General features: G+C 38.4%; 2 protein-coding genes across 3 annotated transcripts in view; one reads left to right on the top strand and one right to left on the bottom strand.

Annotated features, from left to right (window-relative positions):
* Positions 1-741: 741 nt before the first annotated feature.
* On the bottom strand, positions 742-14,732 carry nfe2l2a (nfe2 like bZIP transcription factor 2a). Of its 2 annotated transcripts, none has more exons than XM_046845106.1 (5): positions 14,591-14,732; positions 4,828-5,100; positions 3,565-3,661; positions 3,286-3,425; positions 742-2,388 (listed from the first exon to the last, which is right to left on the bottom strand). In XM_046845106.1, exons 2-5 carry the CDS (start codon positions 5,095-5,097, stop codon positions 1,177-1,179), a joined length of 1,719 nt encoding a protein of 572 aa, XP_046701062.1. In that variant the 5' UTR covers positions 5,098-5,100; positions 14,591-14,732; the 3' UTR covers positions 742-1,176. The 2 variants fall into 2 exon arrangements, with proteins under 2 accessions (XP_046701062.1, XP_046701061.1); XM_046845105.1 differs by lacking the exon at positions 14,591-14,732 and adding an exon at positions 9,999-10,197 and having other exon boundaries at positions 3,286-3,423; positions 3,566-3,661.
* A 145-nt stretch (positions 14,733-14,877) lies between these two features.
* The window catches only part of agps (alkylglycerone phosphate synthase), a 33,918-nt gene continuing 27,148 nt past the window's right edge, over positions 14,878-21,647 (top strand). Inside the window, exon 1 of the mRNA XM_046845104.1 lies at positions 14,878-15,131. Within this exon, the coding sequence (XP_046701060.1) occupies positions 14,953-15,131 (179 nt within the window). The 5' untranslated portion in view covers positions 14,878-14,952. The remainder of the gene's footprint in view (positions 15,132-21,647) is intronic.

Below are 21,647 nucleotides of genomic sequence, written 5' to 3' on the forward strand. Positions count from 1 at the left end.
AAACATTCAGTCTGTGTTTGTGTATATAGTTCAAAAGAATTCCATTGTGACACTTTCATTAATTCTATTCTGCATAATCCTCAGTTTCATTGAAGAGCTACATAACCAACCAAAACCGAAATGCAAATTGTGTATTGTTTTTGGCTACAAATTCCCTTCGATTTCTTGAATTACAAGAGTTTAACTTGAACCAGAATAAACAAGATGTTACAAGCTCAAATAATCAAGTCATTATAAATCAGTTGTATTTGCATAACTCAAATTGTAATTGTTCGCACGCAACAGTACATTAGCAAAAAATTAATCAGTCAAGCATTAACACACTATTCTTTGTGTTAACACAAGTGATGTCCAAAGCATGTCCTTGAAGCAGCCACTCCTGTTTGTTCAGTTTCAGTTAAAGACTTCTGAAGGGCTACTGTGGGCTGGACTTGAATCTCAAAGGCAGTGTTTGTAGGTGAAAGAGCCTGGTGGTGCAAACACTACAGATTGCAAGGTTCTGTGTTTATCCAACACATCTGAGAGCTCTCTTATTGTAGGTTTGAGTCTAACAATAGAAACCTGACAGATAAGGTGTTCTTTAGGCTGCCCGGTTTAGAGCAGTTTGAACTTGTAGGTCTGGTTGTCATTTTACAGCCATGGTACACGCAAGGCATTGTTCTTAATGGTGTATTAATAACACTGTCACACTGTAAATAATTTTTGGTTTACTCACCCATAGTAAGGCACACAAAATAAAAATTCAAGTAAAACGAATGGTTTATTTTTTTCTTTTCTTTTTTTATAAAGCTCTAAGAGATAACATTGCAAGAGAATTTTAAATTAAGATATAAAAACAGACTTTCTGAGTGCCAGTGATCACAACACAATTAGTAGCATTCTAAAACGGTACAATACAGTATGTTGTTTGATATTCCAATAGCAAATAAAAGTATAAATGTATTTACAAACCATTAAGATAAAACATTCTCAGATAAAATATAAAGAAGTACAAAATATAGGAGATATTAAGAATATTAAGAAAGTAGAATAAAGCAAAAACTATATAATAGTTCTGCCATCTTTGCTGCTAAAGATTAAGCAAAAAATGCCTATAAAGTTTTTTTTTTCTTCTTTTGCATAGTACTTAGCTAGAGAATTATGTAGTACCAAGAAAGAGAAAAAGCAGAAAAAGTGCTAGTTGCTCTTAACAAGAGTCTTTTTAATGCGAGGGACAAGGAAGACACTGCCATCTGATGTCTGCTGTAGGGAGTAGTCGTTAGGGGAATAGGGCTTTCCTTGCTCATCTTTTAACATGCTAAACACCTCCAGGTACAGCGAACTGAGCTGCTGCTTCATCTCCTTCAGACTGCTGCTGTTTTTGCTCTTTTCCTTCTTTAGACGCTCCTTCTCCTCCTTTAGCGAGTCCAGTTCGTACTCCAGGCCCATGATATTCTCCATTTTGCGCTTGCGGCAGTTTTGCGCTGCCACTTTGTTCTTGCCACGCCGGCGAATGTCACGCACGAGTGCAAGCTGTGCCTCGTTTAACTGGTGCTTGGCCATCATCTCGTTAAAGTCATCCACTGGCAGGTTGATGATCAGGTCCACAGTGAATGGGATCTGCAAGGCTCTTGCTCTCTCCTCGTCACGCGAGAGCCGTGCCTCTAAGCGCTTTCTCTGCTTGTCTTTGGTGAAGGGTGCCTTGGAATGCCCACTTGCCTCTGCCTCCTCCATCTTTGGTTGTGTAACATTCTTTTCTTGTGTCGCAGTAAAGCTGGATTGCTCTAGAAAAGACTGTTGATTGCCATCACTCTGGAAAAGCAGGGGAAACATCTCTGCGTAATCAGAATCCATGCTACCAGGACCACTCTCCATCTCGTCCATGTCTGAGTCACTGAATCCAGCAGAGCCGTCACCATGCAGGGACTTTCCAGGAGAGCTCATTTTCGGACTGGCATCAAGGGATAAACCGGAATCCGAATCTGGAAATTCAGCAATGTCTTCAGCTTTTTCTGTGCTAAAGTCTCCAGGAGACAGGCTATGCAGGTCCATGGGTTTTAGCAAAGGAACATCTGGGAGCTCATCCAGCTGCCCATCTGTCTTTCCTCCTTCACAAGGAAGCGATGCACTGTTCACTTTGGCCTCCAAATCTGGGTAGAATATGTCGCAGAATTCGTCTGGTTCAAAGCTTTTGTTTATCTCTGGGGTTTTCAGGCTCATCTGATTAACATTGCTGTAAGCCCCATCGTACGTATTCATGAACTCGGGAGGGCACATGTCTTCAGTGCCAGTGGTGACATCACTTAATTTAGGCAGATACTGGCTGTAGTTGGACTCCGAGACATTGGCAGGCTGGGGTGTGTTTACGTATCCTGACATATCCAGGATCTCCTGAATGTTCAGGCAGTGCTAAAAAATGATATAAGGGACACAGTGTTACTTATATAAACTAAATCTAGCATTCTATCTGTGAGAACAAAGACAAACTGTTAAACTCCTAACAAACATTTCCAAAGGCTCAGTCCATGCGGTTTTTGGAACATAACACCAACATTATTACAGGATAAAGCAACATTTTAACCATGCTAAATGAAATAATTATGTCAAAAATAGGAAGCAAAACAACAAGTGAAGTAAACATTCTTGCAGCAGCCAGTCAACAGAATGAGGATAAAGGTGGGGTCATGTGGTTGCTCACTACAGTAACAGGCAGGTTGAGACCTCTTTAGTCCACATGAGGTGGAAACTAGATCACACAAGGATCTGCTAAATAGCAGACCTATAGCTGTTTTACTACATCTAACCAGAACAATAAGCTAAACACTTGGGTCTTTAGCTCAATTCAGACAATTAATGTTTAACATGAGGATCTGCAGTAATATGGGTCTTTAAAGGTGCTACTCATTCATTTTATTTCTGCCCAGATCAGTAAGGTCAAGAGTTTTTGTCCACATTCTGTTTATTAGTGCTTTCAGACTGGACAAGCTAATGCTACATTGTGTACTGGAAAATGGTATTAAACCAATAAATACCATCTTCTTTGTTTGAGTTTTTTCATCCAGAAAAGGATTTAATACTTTGGCCACTAAATTGCTACTTTAGAAACATTTTAAACAGTTTGCTAGGAAATTAACCTGCTAAAGACTTGTTTATTAATAGCCATTTAATAGCCATAGACAATAATTTTCATAATCGATATGTCCAAGTATTTTATCTTTTATCACTCTGTAAAACGAATACTGCTTAATTATGACTTTTATCTCCGTCTCTAAAAAGAAATTCCATAAAAAATATTTTGAGCCATACTTGGAGATCCATCCAGGTTTGGTCCATGGGTCCTGGCATCAAGGGATTCTGGGTAAGCATGGGTATTTCTCCAGGCATCATGAGCTGGCTGTTATCTGTGCAGGGAGGAATGGAGGGATCCAGACAAGGAGGAGCATGCTGAAAAGAAGAATCCATGAAGAGAGGCCATAAATTCAGACATGTTAATAACGTGTTCATTTTTAAGTATGAAGTGACATCGAATGGCAACGTGGCTTTGTGGTGAGCATGTGTGATATCAGGCTGTTAATCCTGTTTTTACCTCTGCTGGCTCCACTAGAGGAAACGTCTCTGCCAGCAGTTGCATGCACTCGTCAAATGACATGGCATCTCCATTCTCCTCCGTGAAATCAACATTCTGTATGCATAAAGCAGGAGATGTCTATATCAGACAGCTTTCACACCCATAGTATGAAACACATCACTAACTGCTGATATCTCACACTCTTGTCTCTGCTCAATTTCCTGATCAATAATTCAGCACTGAAACACTGTAGCATTAACACAGACCTAAATAAATATTATAGTAGGAAAGCTGTTATACAGAGGTGTTTCTCTGAAGCTGGAAACCATCTAATCTGAAACCTGAACCACCTGAGTTCCAGTAATTACACTATGGCAGCAGTAACCCAGCAACCAGGCAGCTGCCCCCGACTGGGTTAACAGGAGGGTGGGGTTTTCCTAGAACCAAATTATGGGGTGATTCGACGTGTATGTGTATCAGTAATATATCAGTGTGAACTTACTGTAGGTTTGAAGGAATTACAAAATGATATATAATATTATGGTTTGTATTCAACTTTATGAGACGGATAAGCGCTTTGTGTAAAACACACACACACACACACACACACACACAATAAGACATGCAATTATAGGTTTTGGTACCTATTCAAATATATTAAAATTTATGAGACTGCTTTGAGACTGCTTTAATGAAGTGTTTTGTATTTAAAAAAAGGTTCAGGCCATTTTTCTTCTCCTTCTTCTATTGAAGTGTGTGTTTATTTTAAGTAAATTACATTTTAATTGAAATATGTTTTTATTGATCAGCCACTAAAAAAGTAAAGAAAAAAATACATTCAAATAAATCTGCAAATCAAATATATCTTAGGAATATATTTACAACTAAAAAGATTTTGTGGACAAATGTATGCTATATTTTTCTTATATGATTTTAAATCAAATATTAGATCTATATATAAGAAATCTGGTTTAGGAAAAGAAAGGTTGAAATTGGTAGAAAATGTAGAGATTGGTAAAACAATTAATTTAAAATATTTGCTTTATTGTTTATTTCATAATAGGAACCACTTGTCAGTAATATTTTTAAGCATGTCTTATAAAAGCACTGACACTGATATTTCAGAGAAGTATAGCCATATACTTTTTCACCATATTGATACCTTATCCTTACCTTGCCCAACCCTAATCTTAGTGATAAAACCATGGCTTTCTTAGCTTGCATCATAGGGTTATCTGAGTTTGTTGTGTGTGCGTGCGAGTGCAAATGTGTGTGTGTACCTGCGTGATCTCAGCAGGCACAGTGTTAGCCTGCGTCAACGTGTTGTTGGTAGGCGTGAGCCGAGGCACAAACTCTCCAGTCTCCTCATCAAGCTGTAGCTGGGCAAGAAGTGCCTTCTCCTGCTCCCTCACTATCTGCTGCCTCTTTTCCTCCTCCAGCTCCTTCTGCCGCTGCAGCTGCACCTTCTTCTGCCTGTAGCTTACGTCGAACACCTCTCTGCCTGCTCCTAGGTCAATATCCTGCCTCCACAGGATATCAATCAGATCCATATCCTACAGAGAAAGAGGGGGGAGAGAAACAACACCATTCAGCACCTTTCCACCACGCCCTGAAACACTCTGGGGATTTACGCTCAGTGTGTTCTTTTTTTTTTTTTTTTTTTTTTTTTTTTGCTATGCAGCGAGCACGTAGCATGGCCAAACCCGCCTTACAACTCTGTTATCATGAATGCAATGGAGAGGACACAACCATGAATAATAGATGCTTGTCTCCTCTTTTCTCAGATCGCAGTAATCCCACCCACAACTCAAAAAAGTCTTTAAAAAAAAAAAAAAAAGTGAGTCTATCCTGTTCTGGTACCACATTTATGCAACTTGTGTTTATCTTGCCTGATCAACACTATATATACACAACACATTTAGCTGAGGGAGAATGTACTTATCTTTGATAGTAAGAAAAAAACCCTGTAAAACATGCTGGCATTATGTTCCTTAACGTGTTTAACTTATGCATGAGCTGTATCTGTACGCTGAGCCAGCATCGAGCCAAGTTAATCTGTATGTCATGTTATATTGTCGTGTACATGAACACAGTGTTAAAAGGGCAAAGACAGAAGGCCACTTGTGTGTCTTTCCTATCTAAGTTTGTTGAGGAAACCTTGATATATCAATATAACTAATGATCATGTCTTTCTCTGGTTTAAACTTGCCAAGGACCGGTCCTGGAGTGGAAAGAAAAATCCCTACAAGCATATACAACAACATTTTAAAAGGCTGCATGCTAAAATGTATTTCTATTCTAAGGTTCATATACAGTAAACCAAAGATGCATGCAATGGTTAAAGCTAAATGGCTAAACTTTGTTATGCTTAGGCAACTGAAATAAAATCTCATAGTTGGATTAAATAATTAGCCAAAGCAAGGCATTAAAAACCACATGTCCTTCTTTCAAAAACTGACGTGCACAATAGAAATACATGAGTGAAAAGTGAGCAGATGAGAGATAAGTCATCATATCATGATTGAATTCAGACAGCTCTTATCAGCCCTAAAGTCAAGAATGTCCAAGAGATAAACATTTAGAAATTCTCTTTTCCTTCCCACCATATTTTCAGTCCATTTATTTACAGAAAGGAAGCAGTGTAATCACTAGAGTATTGTGTAAAATCTGTGTAGGTCAGAGAATGATGCAGTAGCATGTGACTCTGCTTTCTGTTAAGGCTGTAACAAAATTTTACTTCCTTTATTTTCTGAACATTGATCACAAGGCCTGCCACCAGAGAAAAAAAATAACAGGGACTATACAAAGAAGAAGTGAGTATGATTGGTGGGTTCTGGCCTACTTATAAAGAAACATGCTCAAAGGTGGAAGTGAAAACATAAAAAGCTTTAAGGAATGTATACAATTTACATAAAATTGGTTGATTTGAAAATACAAAAAAGGGAAAAAAAAAAAGAATGCAGTACTACTTCAAACCAAGCTTGAGAGTTAAACCAGGTGAATATTGATGTTAGATTTCTAATAATAGTTTTGGTCTGCAATGTGCGTGTTTGTCTCTTAGCATGTTTTTATATTTTGGTCCCAACAAGATCAAAACTATCATATCTTTATGAAAACATTTGGCCTCTGCGAACTAAACATTATAAAGACACATCCATGTGAACAGCTTTTCGCCTGTTTTTAATAAATTAACCAAAGTGTTTGTGTGTGTTGCCAGCCAAGTCTGAACTCGGTGACCTCTGGATTATATTAAAGCCATCCCTGCACCTTTTACCCCAGAGACATAAACTAGCAGCAACAACCAGTGCTGTAAGTCTTCAATATATCATTAATCTGCTCAGGGCAGATACAATTTCCAGGCCCAGATTATAGCCATGGCAGGGTGGAGAGAGGATGGGCGTGATGAAATATCTAAACCTGAACTTAACAGTTACCTCTAACACATACAAATTTCAATATCTCTCTCTCTCTCTCTCTTGGTATAACTGACACAATGGATGGAAGTATTAGTTTGTTTGACTTGGATGTTTCTATAGGTGGGAGTGTTTCTGTGGGAGGCTTTAATACTTTCATACCTTGCCACGGTGTCAAAGGGAAATGGCAATCCTTTGGAATAAAGGGTTGTTAGTATGTCATTAAAATGTAGGGTAAGGGTGGTTAAATGCCAAGCTTATTTATCTACTCAGCTGCCAATTTTCCATTCAACAATTTTCTTTGGATTATACAAAGCCTAGAGATAATTGCTGGAACTTGATAACTTTACATCATCAAAACCTTGAAAGGTAAAATGAGGTTTGTAGAAGATAAATATACTGTTACAACAAGTTTGTTTGTAAAAGATGCGCTCATGTCTATGTACAGTTTGTTAATAGTCCAGATGAGTTTACCTATTGAGAGTGTGTGCTAAAGTTCACAGATAATTCTGCTTCAACAGGGGACAAAAAAATTTACCTAATTAATGTTCAGTCTAAAATGTAACTGCTGAAAAGCATTGAAAATTATGAACATGCAGCTTATAGCTAAAAATATTTTTTATTAAAAACATTTGCAGCATTGGATCCAGGTGGCTTTTGAAGAAAATGGCCTAGAGGTTACTCACACAGGTCAGATGTTCACTGTGCATATTTGGTCATCTACAATGTATATACTAAAGGCACTTTTTTTTAGGGAATAAGTATGTAAAGAGAAAAGAGTCTTACTAACCCCAATACTAAAATATAGATTATGTTTAAGTTACTAAACTTTTTTTGTGTCTAGGTTGCAACTATAATTATATATTTCAGCCACAACATTCTTCTGAAGTACCCTTTTCTCAGTTTTTTAAACATTTGGAGATTTACTTTAAATAGTGTATTTGAATAATTGTCTTTATAAATTGACTTTTTGTAGATTAGTTGGTTCATTTACTTGTAAATAGTATTTATTCTGGAAACTTACTCTGACAACAACAAACAGTAGCTGTCTAATTTCACATTCTATATGTCTACTTTCAACGACTACTACAGTATATTAAAAACCCTTGTACTGGACATGTAATAACAAAATCCTCAAAAATAAATTATGTGCATCCTCTTCTACCTAAGATAAAGTAAACATTCTGTGGTTGATGTAGTTAATGATTTAATTAGTGACTTATCTAGCTATGGAATTTATGTTCAGGTGTTTATGTCTTTGTCATATTTGACTAACGCAGGGTATTTGTTTCCACCAAATTCATCACAATTTTTAGATTTCAGAGCTCCATATCATCTCCAAGTCAACCGTTAATAACCAGATTCTATAAGTGTATGAAAGCACAGAAAATAAAAACTCCAGCTCATGTGTTCATTCCCATATTCTTTTTAAGACTTAAAAAAAGGGAAGTAGTATTGCAGAAACAAGCAGGTTTCCAGGTAAAGGAAAGTGATTAGATATAATTTCCTCATTCTGTCATTTATTCATTCAGAAGAACCGGTTTATCCTAGTGAAGGTCAAGTTGGATCCAGAGTCTCTGGTGGGAACATTGGTCCAAGACGTAATATAAACTTGAAATAGGTTACAAGATAACAGACCGTCCTCTTCCTGGTCACAAGGTTGCCGCCATTGAGAGTAGATCTTTAGTAACTTTACTGTACCTTTAATTAGGAATTCTATTCACATTTTCAGGTAAATTGTACATCCTAAAGGTACAAAAGATACCATTGGGTTACAACCTTAGAAACAAGGAAGAAGTCCCTTTATTTCTCATTATTCCCACACTCATCCATTCATTCTCAGGCGATTTCATTGCAGTTAATCCACCCACTGACATGGTTGTCAGGAGGCAGATGGAAACTTGCACAAACACAGGGAGAACATTTACTGAAACACAATCAGTAACCCGAGCTCACGAACATATCACTTCCTTTTTTTTACCCTGATAATAAGGGAATTGAAAGACCAGTTGTTTTACTGTCTAAAACATTTTTTTTTCTATTTAAGCACAGAAAACAGATCTGCTTGCTGAACCTGTTCAGCACTTGTTTAATAAACACCTATTATCCCACAATAAAAAGGCAGAACAGACACTATAGAAAGGTGGAGAGTCCTTATCACAGACTAACCTCACATTATTAGCATTATTCAAATAGTATGGTGACATGCTGGTTTAACAAAGATATGATAATGCGTTATATTGATTTATTTATTTTTTTTACTCGAATATGGATGGCACCTTGTTGTGTGTGTGTGTGTGTGTGTGTGTGTGTGTGTATGTATTGCACCTGGAGTACGTCAGAGCAAAGTGCCCCGGAACGACGAGAGGGGGTGAAAACAGCGCCGCCGCAGATTGTGTAACACCAAGTGTAGAGCAAAGGCGAAGCTGCTGATAGGGGCAACTCGCACGCGATGGGGCTGAGAGAAGCGACACGACACCGATTTCTTCTCATGTCGTAGACTCATGCGACATAAAGGAGCGATCGTTTAAAGAAAGCTGTCCTTTTATCATTCTGGGACACACGATGTGTATGTATGTATATGTGTGTGTGTGTTTGGCTCTACGGCCCGGCTTCCATGACTTGGCAGAATTTTCTTCAAGAGCGCAGAGACGCGCAGTATCAGAGACAACACAGGAAACGCCCCCCGATAGCGACTCAGAAAAAAACGATCATATTTTCACCGTCAAGTCGATTATAAAACTATGAAGCGTTCATTCATTTGCGTCTGTGGTTAAGCTAATTACGTAAACACGATGACACGTGAGCCGAGACTGATATTATCAATAAACCACAAAGAAGCCTGGCGGTGTCCAACTCGAGCCAGACAGCAAAAGTTCCCAACATTACACACTTCATACATTCACCACCACCACCATCAGTTACCAGAAAGAGCACTGTTATCCTGACACATTAACCTCATTCGTAAGAAAATACAGAATACACGAATCAGATATTCTCTAAATCAGATGACAAAATAATGATGAAAAGATATTTACCTGTTGACTCGGGGGCACTTTAGGCAGCTCAAGCTCCATCATTTTGAATCGGATGTCTGCTTTTACAGAGTAAATCCAGGTGGGCTATGAAATTTTTTTATTTCTTTCACTAAAAAAAATCAAAATTAAAAAACCCCTTATTTAATGGTCGATGCGCTCTCAGCCGATAATGACGGAAGTACTGTCTGTGAAGTTATGAAAATTTACGGGAAGCCCCAGGCATTTGCTGGACCTGCCCCCAACCACCAGCAGCCAATCAGAATCGCTGCTTGGGCTGAGGCGGTATCCGCCCCCTTTTCCTACCTCCATACGCAACCAAGAGCAATCAGACTCGTTTCTACTGGGGCTTTTCGCCTTGCGGGACGTGTGGAAGCTATTATCTGAAGTGCACAATCGCTACAGTGTAAATGTGAAATGTAAAAAGGTCAAAACTGATTTGGATAATTTGGGATACTTTTTTTTTTCTGCAAAAGTTTTAAATCCCCAAGTTTGTTCTGTGCCTGACATTGACGTGTAAAGATTATTTATTCGTTTACATTGCTTCTACATCCACTTAAACATATAATATTATGTAACAGGAAATATCCAGTAATAGGGAAGCTGTTTTGGAATTAGAGGAACCGCTGAAATGTAAGAACAAGAAGTCGTCTAGCATTTCTGCCTGCATTGTTTGGGTCATAAAAAAAAAAAACAGAATTATCGGATAAAAAAAAAGTTGAATCAGACTTGTTCGTGCATTTGTATACCAAACTGCATTTTAAATGATGAAATATATCTGATTGATTGGGATTCAACTGAGCTGTGAAGACGCAATGATAGCAAATATTTGCCATGAGGGCCTTGAAAATGATGTCCTAACCTGTGTGCTGATGAAACTCCGTCTATCAGCTTGCGCCCTCTACTGGTCACCTGCTCATTTGTCAAATTCAAATTGGGCTTAAAGTGCCACATATTGAATTTTGCGTTCCCTTTTCTTTATAAATAAGCCAAGACCTTAGTTTTAGGAACTATGAAAAACACTTTTGTTGCTGTTTGTCTGTTAGTTTTTTTCCTAAGGGCTCTGCAGCGGGTGTATATTTCTTTTCCCTAATCTTCGAAAGTCCATCCATTTTCCATTAGTGTATATTATAACCTGCAATGGTGTATGCTCAACAAGTTATAACATTAAAATCCAATGAAAGGAAATGTCGCCCCTTAAGGTGCAGTTATTCTGTAGTCGTTTTAAAGGTACACTACATCCATTGAATTATGTAAAAAAAAAAAAAATTATATATATATATATATATATATATATATATATATATATATATATATATATATATATATATAAAATGGTAGTCTATACCAAATGTCTGAAAGTGTACTCCAAAGACTGCTGCAGCTCAATGCGTCTATTTTAATAGTTTCTCCAGGCTCACTGACACGTATCTGCGAAGAGCCTCACACTCTACCTACAGTCTACCCACTTCAGCCCAGTGTCTGACTGAAACCTACACCAAAAGCGAAACTTTTTTCCTTTTCCCCCCCTCTGCCTGAAGCGCGTTCGTGATTGCGCGCTCACGATTGGCAGCTCCACGTCGACATTCTTCCAGCTGTGTGCGCGACGCGGAAAGACACAGCGGCGGCGAGGCGCCCGAGCTTGAGCACTCGATCCGGATAAAGAAAAAGAAAAAGAATCAACGAATAAAAACCTCTGCGTCGGAGATGTACCCTAGTCATGCTTGTCATATCTAAAAAATTGTGTTTTCCCACCTTTTTTTGTTTTTGCATGCTTTGCATTTAGGCTCGTGCACAAAGTGCTGAGTTGCAGCTGTGAACTCCAGCAGGTACAGTATGTTCAACATTTTTCTCTCGTTTGCTAAAAGTGAGGTACCTTGCACACACTATCTTCTCTTCTGTGCACACATAACGGGAAGGAACCAACAATCCATAGTTTGAGCTTTATTTCGGTTGGAAGAAATCACTTCTTGCATGCAGATGTCATTCTCGTCAACTGCACTTCTTTAGTTGCTGCTTTCTCTCTCTCTCGCTCTCTCTCTCTCTCTCTAGGGGTTAATGTTTAGTTTTATACCAGTTACGCATTGTTTTTATATCAGTTAAGCGTTAACTGTGTTTTGTAAACCAGTCCAGGATTAACCAGTAATTTGATTTTCATCACACAGTGATCTTATCCACAGCTCCAAATAGACACGTCAGCTGTTTTACCTTTCCCCCGCTATGACTGTTCACTTCACAACCTTGAAGCAAGCCTTGAAAGTAAACCTGAACCTTTCTCATGTCAAGCCACACTTTCATTCCCAAACACTGCTTATTTTTATTTACATATAAAGACATTGTGTTCATGTACACTTATATAAATCCATATGGATCCATTGTGAACTTAACATGAGTGGGTAAAGAAAAAATTAATCTGTCAACTTCGTGCATTTCATCGTCTGTACAATTCTACATAATTCTTTCAATTCTGTACAGCCCCTTACCATCATGATAGGCCCTTCTCAACTCCGGTGCAGCCACATTATATGTACTAGCTTTGTTTTATCCTATTGATTATGAGGAGAACGGTTATTACAATGTAATAAAGGTGCTTATTTACTTTCTAGGACTGTGTTGAATAAAAGTGATCATTACTAGGTAAAAAGGAAAATAATTAAAGGACACTTGCATGGGCTTTACCCCCTCCGAGTCTGACAGTGGGAACAAAAGAAGTCCTATAGGAGAAGAGGATTAGCGAGCTCTTCTGTGGCTTTCCAAGTAAAGTTCTGTGATACACTTTGGCTCTAATTGTTTGCAGTCAGTGCATTACAGAACTTTGTTTTGGGAGTTTAACGCTCTGTTCTGGAGGAAACAAATATTTCATCTGGAAGGGAGGAATAACAACCACACAAGCCCCCCTGATGGCGCTTGGCTCTGTCTGTTTGTCAATGACCATCCACAAATGAAGTTGTCTCAATGAGTTATTATTATCTGTAACATATGTATTGTAGTATTAACTAAAATAAAGCACTGCTTTTTGAACACATATGAGCCTTGTGGTTTTTTTTTTATATTACACAAATTAATTAATTAATTTTCTTATTTTAATTTTCTTCTTGTGTAGCCTTTGAGGTGAGTTGTTACATACATCCAGACCCACAGGAGGCAGACTACAATGATGACTGTTTATACTGTTTTCAGAGTAAAATATTTAAGGTTAGAGGGGTTGGGATAGTAAAGGATATCTGGATTCTGTGTAAAACAGCAGCGTCTGCTCAGACCTGCACAAGCCTGGCTTTGTATCAAGGTTGCACGGCCCTCCAGAAAGGCCTGGGTAACAAGAGTAGATGGAGCTTGCCACACCTGCAAGGCTTAACATACTCAACCCAAATAGCACTTCCTGCCTCAAACCCTTACGGAAATGTTATATAATTGAAAGCATTCGAATTACAACTAGAAGACAGTGGCCATTCGTGTTTGACACCTGTACTTATTAAGCCCATTTGTTAGCCATTAGATGTACAAAGTGGCTATGAGCCAAAATGTTGATCATTCCCTATTGCAATGAAAAATAAATATTTTAGTCATTATGTACATACAGGCGTTTCTCATTCTGCAAGTATTTTTCCAGATCATAATGGGTAATTTGGTATACTTCATATGGGAAAGCTTATATATGTGTTTAGCAACAGACCACGTCTGCAGCACATATGGGAATTTAATGTCATGTGTCTTGTGCCGAGTTAAAAGGTTCTGCCGTATTAAACGCCAAATGAACAGATTAATTATTTCACAACAGGCCTGCTGCTTTAGATTTTGCCCAAATCTCTGACAGCAGCTCCAAATATAAAAAATGATGCTTAGTTTTAAAATATTTATGATTCTTCATATAGCCTGTGATGTCCCAGGGTTTTATTCTTCCCTCACGCACAGTGTTCTTGGGACTGGCTCCAGATCCAGTGCAATCCAGACCAAGATAAAGGAGTGACTGAAAATGAATCATAGACAATGATTGATTGTTATGATTGATAGATTGTTTTGTAATTGATTTATCTAAAAGATCTGAGAGGGGCAAAATAACTGAAACAAACTGCACGCCGCTATGGATTTACGGTGTTCTGGAATTTCCATATGTTCCCAGTGTTTCTGACAATTCTGCAGTAATTCATATTCAAGAAGAAAACATCAAGCTCATGTTTCTGGACTGCCTTACAAAATACAAACTGCACAGGAAACTGTACCGAGCTCCCTGCACCGATGTCTGTTTCGCCAATACCTGCAAGGAAATCCAGCTATACAAATTAATAATCCCAATATATGAATGAAACCAAAATTTTCCCAGTGCATAAAAAGCATAGTGCCAATGTGAGCAACTGTAGACAGACCCTTGGTGAAGTTCACTCATTTAATAATCATAACATAAATGTAAAAATAAATAAATGAATAAAAAAGACAGCTTTCTATTGAAATGTATATTACTTCAATCCACAGGAGTCTGCTGGAAAGGATTCACCCAAAACCAGTACAACAAAATGACACAACACTCCATCAAGGAGCCTCCAAGAGTCTCATAGTGGGCCTGTAATTTCCAAAGTAACGTGCCAATAAACACTTACCTCCTTTTTTTTGGTTGTTGTTGTTTCTGTGGTCTATCCTTTGTACTAATCCAGAACAAATAGAGGTCACACTCTGTTTTATATCGCTTGATAATACATTATAACCTTACAAGAAGATTTACTCATATGCATGCTCAAATTGGTGGGCTTGGTACCACGGTGGCTGCGTAACAAACGGCGTAGTGATCGATCTGTAGTGCACTCGGTTTCGTTTAAGAGTTGTTCATTTCATACCCTACGTAGTGCCCTTGAATAGGGAGTAGTCACGTAATTGAGATTCCACGCTCTCCCTCCTCCCCGTCTAGGAGCGGGCCTGACCTCTGACAGAGCGCCGCTTTCCGGCTCGCGAACACGGAAGCAGCATGGCGTCAAACACCGACATCTCCGAGCACCAGAGAAGCGCGCGGCGAAGACTCCGAATTATAGCCGGCCATCTGCAGAGAAGCGAGCAAGATGGAGCCGCGGCGCTTTCGGCGCAAGAGTGTAAAGCCGAGACGCCCCGGCCGAGCGCTGCTAAAGGGACCGCTGTGCCGAAGCGGAGGTAAGCGGGAGAGGATGCGGGGCAGAGTGGGGCGCTCCTGGTACACTTAGCCCTAGCTGCTGGAGCTAGCGGCTGCTGCAGCGCTCATGTACACGTTACACAGCCGTCCAGTATCAACACTATTGCGCGTCTACGGGGTGGAGATCTGCCGAAGTAAACAGCGATGGGTAGAAGTGTTAGGACCTCATTACGTCCATGTTATAAGTTCAGACGTGTGCTGATTTGGGGACAGTGGTTTGTATTGGGGACAGTAATAGTAGCAGCTGTGTTCAGGGAGAAGAATACTGAGCTGCTGTCTCTAAACAACGTGTTCATTCATGCTGGAGGTGGGTGCGGTGGAGAAACAGCTCTCTGTCTCTGTCTGTCAGCCACGGAGGGATCTGAAAGAATGAGCCAACACTGATCCACATACTCATTCACTGAGCTGTAGGAAAGTGGGAGCAGACCTCCAACTCCGCACCCTTCCTATAAACCTGTTGCACTATAAACCACAATGTACTGGTGCTGAAATCTGATTGGTCAGTAGTTCAGACTCTACATATGAGGTTTATATGAGTGTACTCCTTTTAATAGGTTCTGGATTTCAAAGTGGCACCTTGATGTATGTTTACATATACAGAGACTCCTGGTGAACAGAGTGCATTCATTTCAAGGTGAGCCGGTGACTAGGGGTGACGTGGGTGACTGTGACCGTTATGGACAAGGTGTAAGCGTGTTCGGCAACACGTCCAACCTGAGACAAGTGGAGCAAATGCGGAGCGTTTAAGTGCGATTACCGGGTTGGACTATAGACAGTTTAAAGCACGAGATCCTGAATTGTGGTCAAAACTACAAGTTCCTGTGGAAAATAGTTTCAAATCAATGGTTAAAACGCTTCATTTGTCAATTCAATTCAGCATTATTTTTGCATTTGAAGATAGATATTGTCCCAAAGCAGCTTTACAGAGATAAAGCGGTTATAAAGTTGGAATGTATAAGCTTGTCCCTAATAAGTGCGGCTGTAGCACATAAAAACTCCCTGAGATTGTATGAGGAAGAAACTCTGAGAGGAACCAGACTCAAAACCCATCTTGATCATGATGGGGCCCAATGGTGATGATGTAAGAGTGAACGTGGCCTTACGCAGTAGTTTGCATGTTTGCTTAACATGATCTGAGCCTGCCATTGTTGATGTGGTGAGGTTTTCTGTAAGGAAATTATTAGCTTTTTATTTTTTTGGGAGTCTCCAGCACCAGTGCTTTCTAACAGGAGTTTTCTGCCAATTACAAGAAAGCATTTTGAACAGCACACACGATGCCTTGTGCCGTTTCCGTGACATTACACACTGTTTTGTTTTCTAATTAATTTAAGAGTAAAATAAAAGAAACAAAATAAGATTGGTGAGGGTATGACGGGTTATAGCTGTTATAGTGTAATTGACACTTATTGCAAACTAATCAACACTAACACACAACATAATTAATTTACCTATAACATCACTCTGCCATAGTGGTTTAAGTGTTTGAGTGTTTTTTGTTTTGTACAACTAATGGGCCACATTATTGTGTTTCTTGAACTTTTCTGGAGGTTGAATCTCTCCAAGGTTCTCAATAATCCCTATTGTCTTGTGTTTAGTTCAATTGTAGTGTTGCTATGATGCAAAGACATGAATGAACACAGCAATTGACCGATCCTGGATTGTCCAATTTGTTATAACGTATATCTCTGAGGAATTTTGCAGTCACTGTAGCTCTTGATCAGCAGTTAGGACATGATTGTGGGAGAGCTATTGTTTCTTTAGGCAGAATAAAGGCTGTGAAAACGGTGCTGTTCAAATGACGTGCAATTATACGGAGGGGGAAAATGTGACGGAAACAAGTTTTTGATGTAACAGTTTCTGTCCTACAGGCCTTATTTAAACAACTGCTTAAAGTTCAGGTATTAAATTTAGCTTTGCATAAAAAAGGTGTCTTCCGTCTATCAGTCTAGTTTTAGTGTCAGCAGTCCATGAATACTATATAAACTAAAACTTCATATTAGCCACTCGGATTTGTCCTTTAACTTCATAATCTGTGTAAGCAGTACGTGACTTACAATTTTGTCAGCAGAAGTTTCAACACCTTCTCACCTCTGATTGGCTAAAGGTTGTGGTGGCCTGACTTCAGCTTCCACAAAAGGCATGTTTCCTTCTGCTGCTTTAAATCAGTAGTGACATCTAGTGTCAGCCACTTATAATCAGACTTCATTCCTACCATGCTTTATCTGGATTCTTTCTTTTTGTGGAAAACAAGCTGCTTCAGCAAGCATGCTGTTTGCTTTCAGCATACGGAAAGCTCTTCTGATTTATTTTTAGAATACTAATTAATAGTGTTTTAGTCTGATGCCTCTTTTTTATGACTAAAAAGTACTTCTGAGAGCTAATGAAACGGTTATAATATGTGCATTTCCTTTCCGCTCGAGATTAGAGCAGAAGCTTTAATAACTGAATCCAAAATAATGGCGTGGCTAATGGGTAGCTGAAGAAAGTCACATTCATTTCATTCCAGTATGAGATGTTTAAATTTACTCAGATTAGTTTTATGGTTTTACTTGGAGAAAGTTTGAATTCTTGACATAGCTAAAAAAAAAAAACACCTGCAAGTCTGGATGCTATGTATGCCCAGAGAAACAGGTTACTATGCTGGAGTGTTACTGCAAAGTGAGAGTTAATAATGGCACTTGGCTTAAGAGCCTTGAGAGACACGTTTCTTGGCTTAGAAATATGTCACTGATAAAATCTAGGTCAGCGTTTCATCATCTTTTGTGTTAAATAGAGCATGCAGGGAATGTGTGTGTGTGTCTGAATCGTGTAAATTATTGTCTATACCTTCAGGAATAAATTTCAGAAGTAGGGTTTGTGGATGGTTAAACTATTGGAGTTTTGATTGTTATTGGTCAAATTTATTAGATCATTTTATATTTAAAACCTAATTTTTTTTAGTGTGGCATTTAAAGTGTAGGTGAATTTGTTTATAAAATGTTGCTAATGTTTGTTTATTAATAAAGTGAATGTTTTCAGTGAATTATAATCCAGATAAGTCCATATATTTCAGTAGCATGATTAGGTCAAAATGTCATTCACTGCAAGAAATTGCTTCTGTGTGACTTACTTTAATAGAAGATTAGATTAATATGATTGTTTTGCATTTATTTGTTTTTGCATGTCTATAAATACTGAACTATGAATTACAACTTTTAATACATTTGATCTAAATTAAAATCTTAATATAAAAAACTAGCATTTCTTAAGCAAATATACACTATGGTGCCCAAGTTAAGGCCTACAGAGTCTTTCAATGGCTGTGATAGTCCTGGGTTTTGCACATGAGATTAAAAGTACTCCATTGTCTACAAAAGGGACTTTTGTTTCTAGGTGTCACCGGCTTGTCATTTATTTTCTTAAAGCCAGGACAATTATTATCTATATGATTTTGTTCCATTTTCACTACTTGTGTTAAAATCCTCATGTAGATAAGGTTCATAATGTAAGGGTTTCAGATCCTTTTTCTGAATCATTGGTTTTGGTGTTTTTATCATGGTGCTTTGCACAAGCCAGTCTGAAGTGGATCATAAAAACAGCTCATGGAATCCTTCCTGAAATACAAGATTTGCTAAATACCTTAAACACATACAGTCCTCTCCAAAAGCTTTGGAATGTCTGGGAATTTCCATTGCTTTAGCTAGACAATAGAATCATTTGGGCTCAAGGACAAAAGATACGATTAAGGATATGATATAATGAGTCAGAATTTTGGCTTTCATATCCTGATAGTTTACATGTGGATGTGTTAAGAGTTAGAACATATACATTTTGTTCGAGCCCAGCTGTTTTTAAGCGACTAAAAATATAAAGAGATGCAGTTAATAGCTCTGAATGTTTTCTTGGTTTAAGATTTGGGTTTCACTTAATGAAGCTTTTTTTTTTTTTTTTTATTAATTAATTTATTTTTTATTTTAAGAAAAGCAAGCCATTTTTTTTTTATCTAAGAAAAGGCTACAAGACTAGTGCTGTACTAACAACTAGACATTGAACTTGTTTCCCAGGAACTGCTCATTAGCAGTAAGAATCAGTAGGCCAAATTGGGCTTGCAGAGAAAAGGCCACAAAGGAACTGTTACTAATATTAAACTCAATCAAAGTGTGGAGAAAGAGAGGATTTGCTCATGGGTCAGTTTTCGCTATTAAACACAGTGAAGGTGTTGTCATGGCTTGAGCTTGTCTGACTGCTACTGGAACAGGTTCACTAATCATTATTGATGATGTAACTCATTGTGGTAGCAGCAGAAAGAATTGTTCTGTCATTTTGTCATTCAGCAAGACAATGACCGAAAACATCAGTGGAAAAACCCAATCATCAGGATTAACCCAATCAGGCATGCATTCTGACCGCTTCAGGAGACAGAGACTGAGGGGACAAACTGCCTAAAGAAGCAAGCTGCAGTACAAGGCTGGAAAGGCAACAATAAAAGAGAATTCACTTTCATTGAATTATTTAGATTAATTAACGTTGAGTCTCCAAAAATTGGGGGTCCTTTACAAAGTGGTGGCATGTTTTAAGTTGTAACACCTCTAGATGTAATCATCACGAAACAAATTTGACATTCTGATCTATCGTCTCATATCCATTTTTTTATTTCAAAGACAAAACCTCTTGGCCTTACTGTTCTAATACCTTTTGAGTCATCTGCAGGATGAGAGTAACATTTAATGTGTGACTTTTCCTGATTGAAGACTTTTAAGACATTATCTTTTAGAATTATGTTTATGGATTCCACAGTAATTTGTTGAAAAGTACCACCACGTTTACACCTGAGCTAACAATAAAGGGTGGAAACATACTTTCCAAAATACCATTAACTTCAATATTGACTGCAAGATAAATGAGGTACAGGACTTGAGTCAGCACTTTGTTTCTATGCTATTTCCCATTCTTCTGTTATTTGGAACAAAAATCTATGTTTGTTGCCAGTGTTTATTAGCGGAACCAATAGATTGTTCTGCTGCTTCCCAAAACTGTTACACGCAGTTATTTTGTAACTAACCGAACATGGGCTAACCAAACATAAGCCCTGTTTTTCGAGCTACTGGAGTACAGGCAACAACATGCATCTGTGATCCTCAATTACACTGTAAAAAACAATTATATACATTTTACTTGTATGCAAATTTTAAATAATAATAATACATATTATAATACATGCTATAATTAACCATATTTTAACCACTTTGGAAGATGAGCAACAATCAGTGTTGTTTTATTTGTTTGTTGAATAGATTATGACTAGTTTCTTATTCCCAAAAGTAATATGAGATTAAACATTTAGATTTTGGTGATAATCAAGGACACCTCTGAGTAGATGTGTGCTGCCAGTAGAGTGTCAGCGCTGTGCTGTTAATCCAGTGTTTGTTAGGCTGTCTGTGTTCTGTAGGCTGCTGAGGCCTGATACAGACAGGGCCAATGGGCGTTAGTGCTTCATCTTTGTCACTCCCCTCAGTTATTTACCTTCATCCAGCATGGCTTGTGTTCATCACTATTCATATGCCTGTCACCCCACATGCAGCGTATGACTTATGGCACAGAAGTGCAGATAAAATCATGAGTTATGCTGGTTATTTATTCTGCTCTCTGACTCGTGTCCATGCTGACTGAACTGATTTAAAGTCTGCAGACACGTGCGCACACACCCACACACAACCTTTCGGTTTCTCCGTCTCATTCTTTCTGTACAGAATCACTCTTGAGACTAGGTATAGCTACATTAAAACATGAGTATATCGGGACCTGGCCGGTGAAAATGTAATCTTTTATCTGTAATTGAAATATTTTTGAGAATCCTATGGTGGCCTTGCAAGGCTTCATATATACAGAGTGTTAACTTTCTTTCAAGTTTCGTCTTTGTCTCAGGATCGTTTTATTTGTCGTATTCTAGCGTATCACAGCTGATGTGTTCTGACCAGACAAGAGGAAGAAATTAGAACATGAATTTTATGTTAACAGCTGACTAAGAAAAGTCCACTTGTTCAGGGTATTCCTGATTCTTCTACCTGCCATGTGACTGTTTAATGGGATTAGTCAGTAAATAAATGGTTTGTTTGCACCGCTTTAACAGCAGGTTTATGGTAACATTTCCAGGGAAGTCCTTTCTCCTGAATAGCTGAATTGTCGTTTCGATTGTGTGTACAGCTAAACTCAGCAAGGAAAGATTTTCAAAATGAGATCAGCATTGCATTTAGAGTTGGACTTATCTGAAGCCTGGGTCACTTGTGTGGATTTGTTCGCTAAATATAATTGTGTCACATGTTCTGAATGTTAAGTTAAGGTCAGTGTTTTCAAGAATGCCACGTGATCTCAGAAATCAGTTACTATCGCCTGATTAACTCTAGTTATGCTATGCACACTCGTCAGCTCAGCTAAAATTATGAAATAGGGCAACTATGTGATTATGAATCGTTAAACTATCCCTTTCAGCTTTCCCCTTTCTGTCTCTCCTTCTCTCA

Source organism: Silurus meridionalis, chromosome 3 (genome assembly GCF_014805685.1).
Source record: "Silurus meridionalis isolate SWU-2019-XX chromosome 3, ASM1480568v1, whole genome shotgun sequence".
NCBI classification, from domain to species: Eukaryota; Metazoa; Chordata; class Actinopteri; order Siluriformes; family Siluridae; genus Silurus; species Silurus meridionalis.

Coding starts and splice junctions, on each gene's coding strand:
- nfe2l2a (XM_046845105.1), bottom strand. CDS start 10,040: ATGATGGAGCTTGAGCTGCCTAAAGTGCCCCCGAGTCAACAG. Junction 3,662..4,827: donor TGCCTGCTGAGATCACGCAG/GTACACACACAC, acceptor TTATGCATACAG/AATGTTGATTTCACGGAGGA. Junction 2,389..3,285: donor AAACCTGGATGGATCTCCAA/GTATGGCTCAAA, acceptor ATCATTTTTTAG/CACTGCCTGAACATTCAGGA.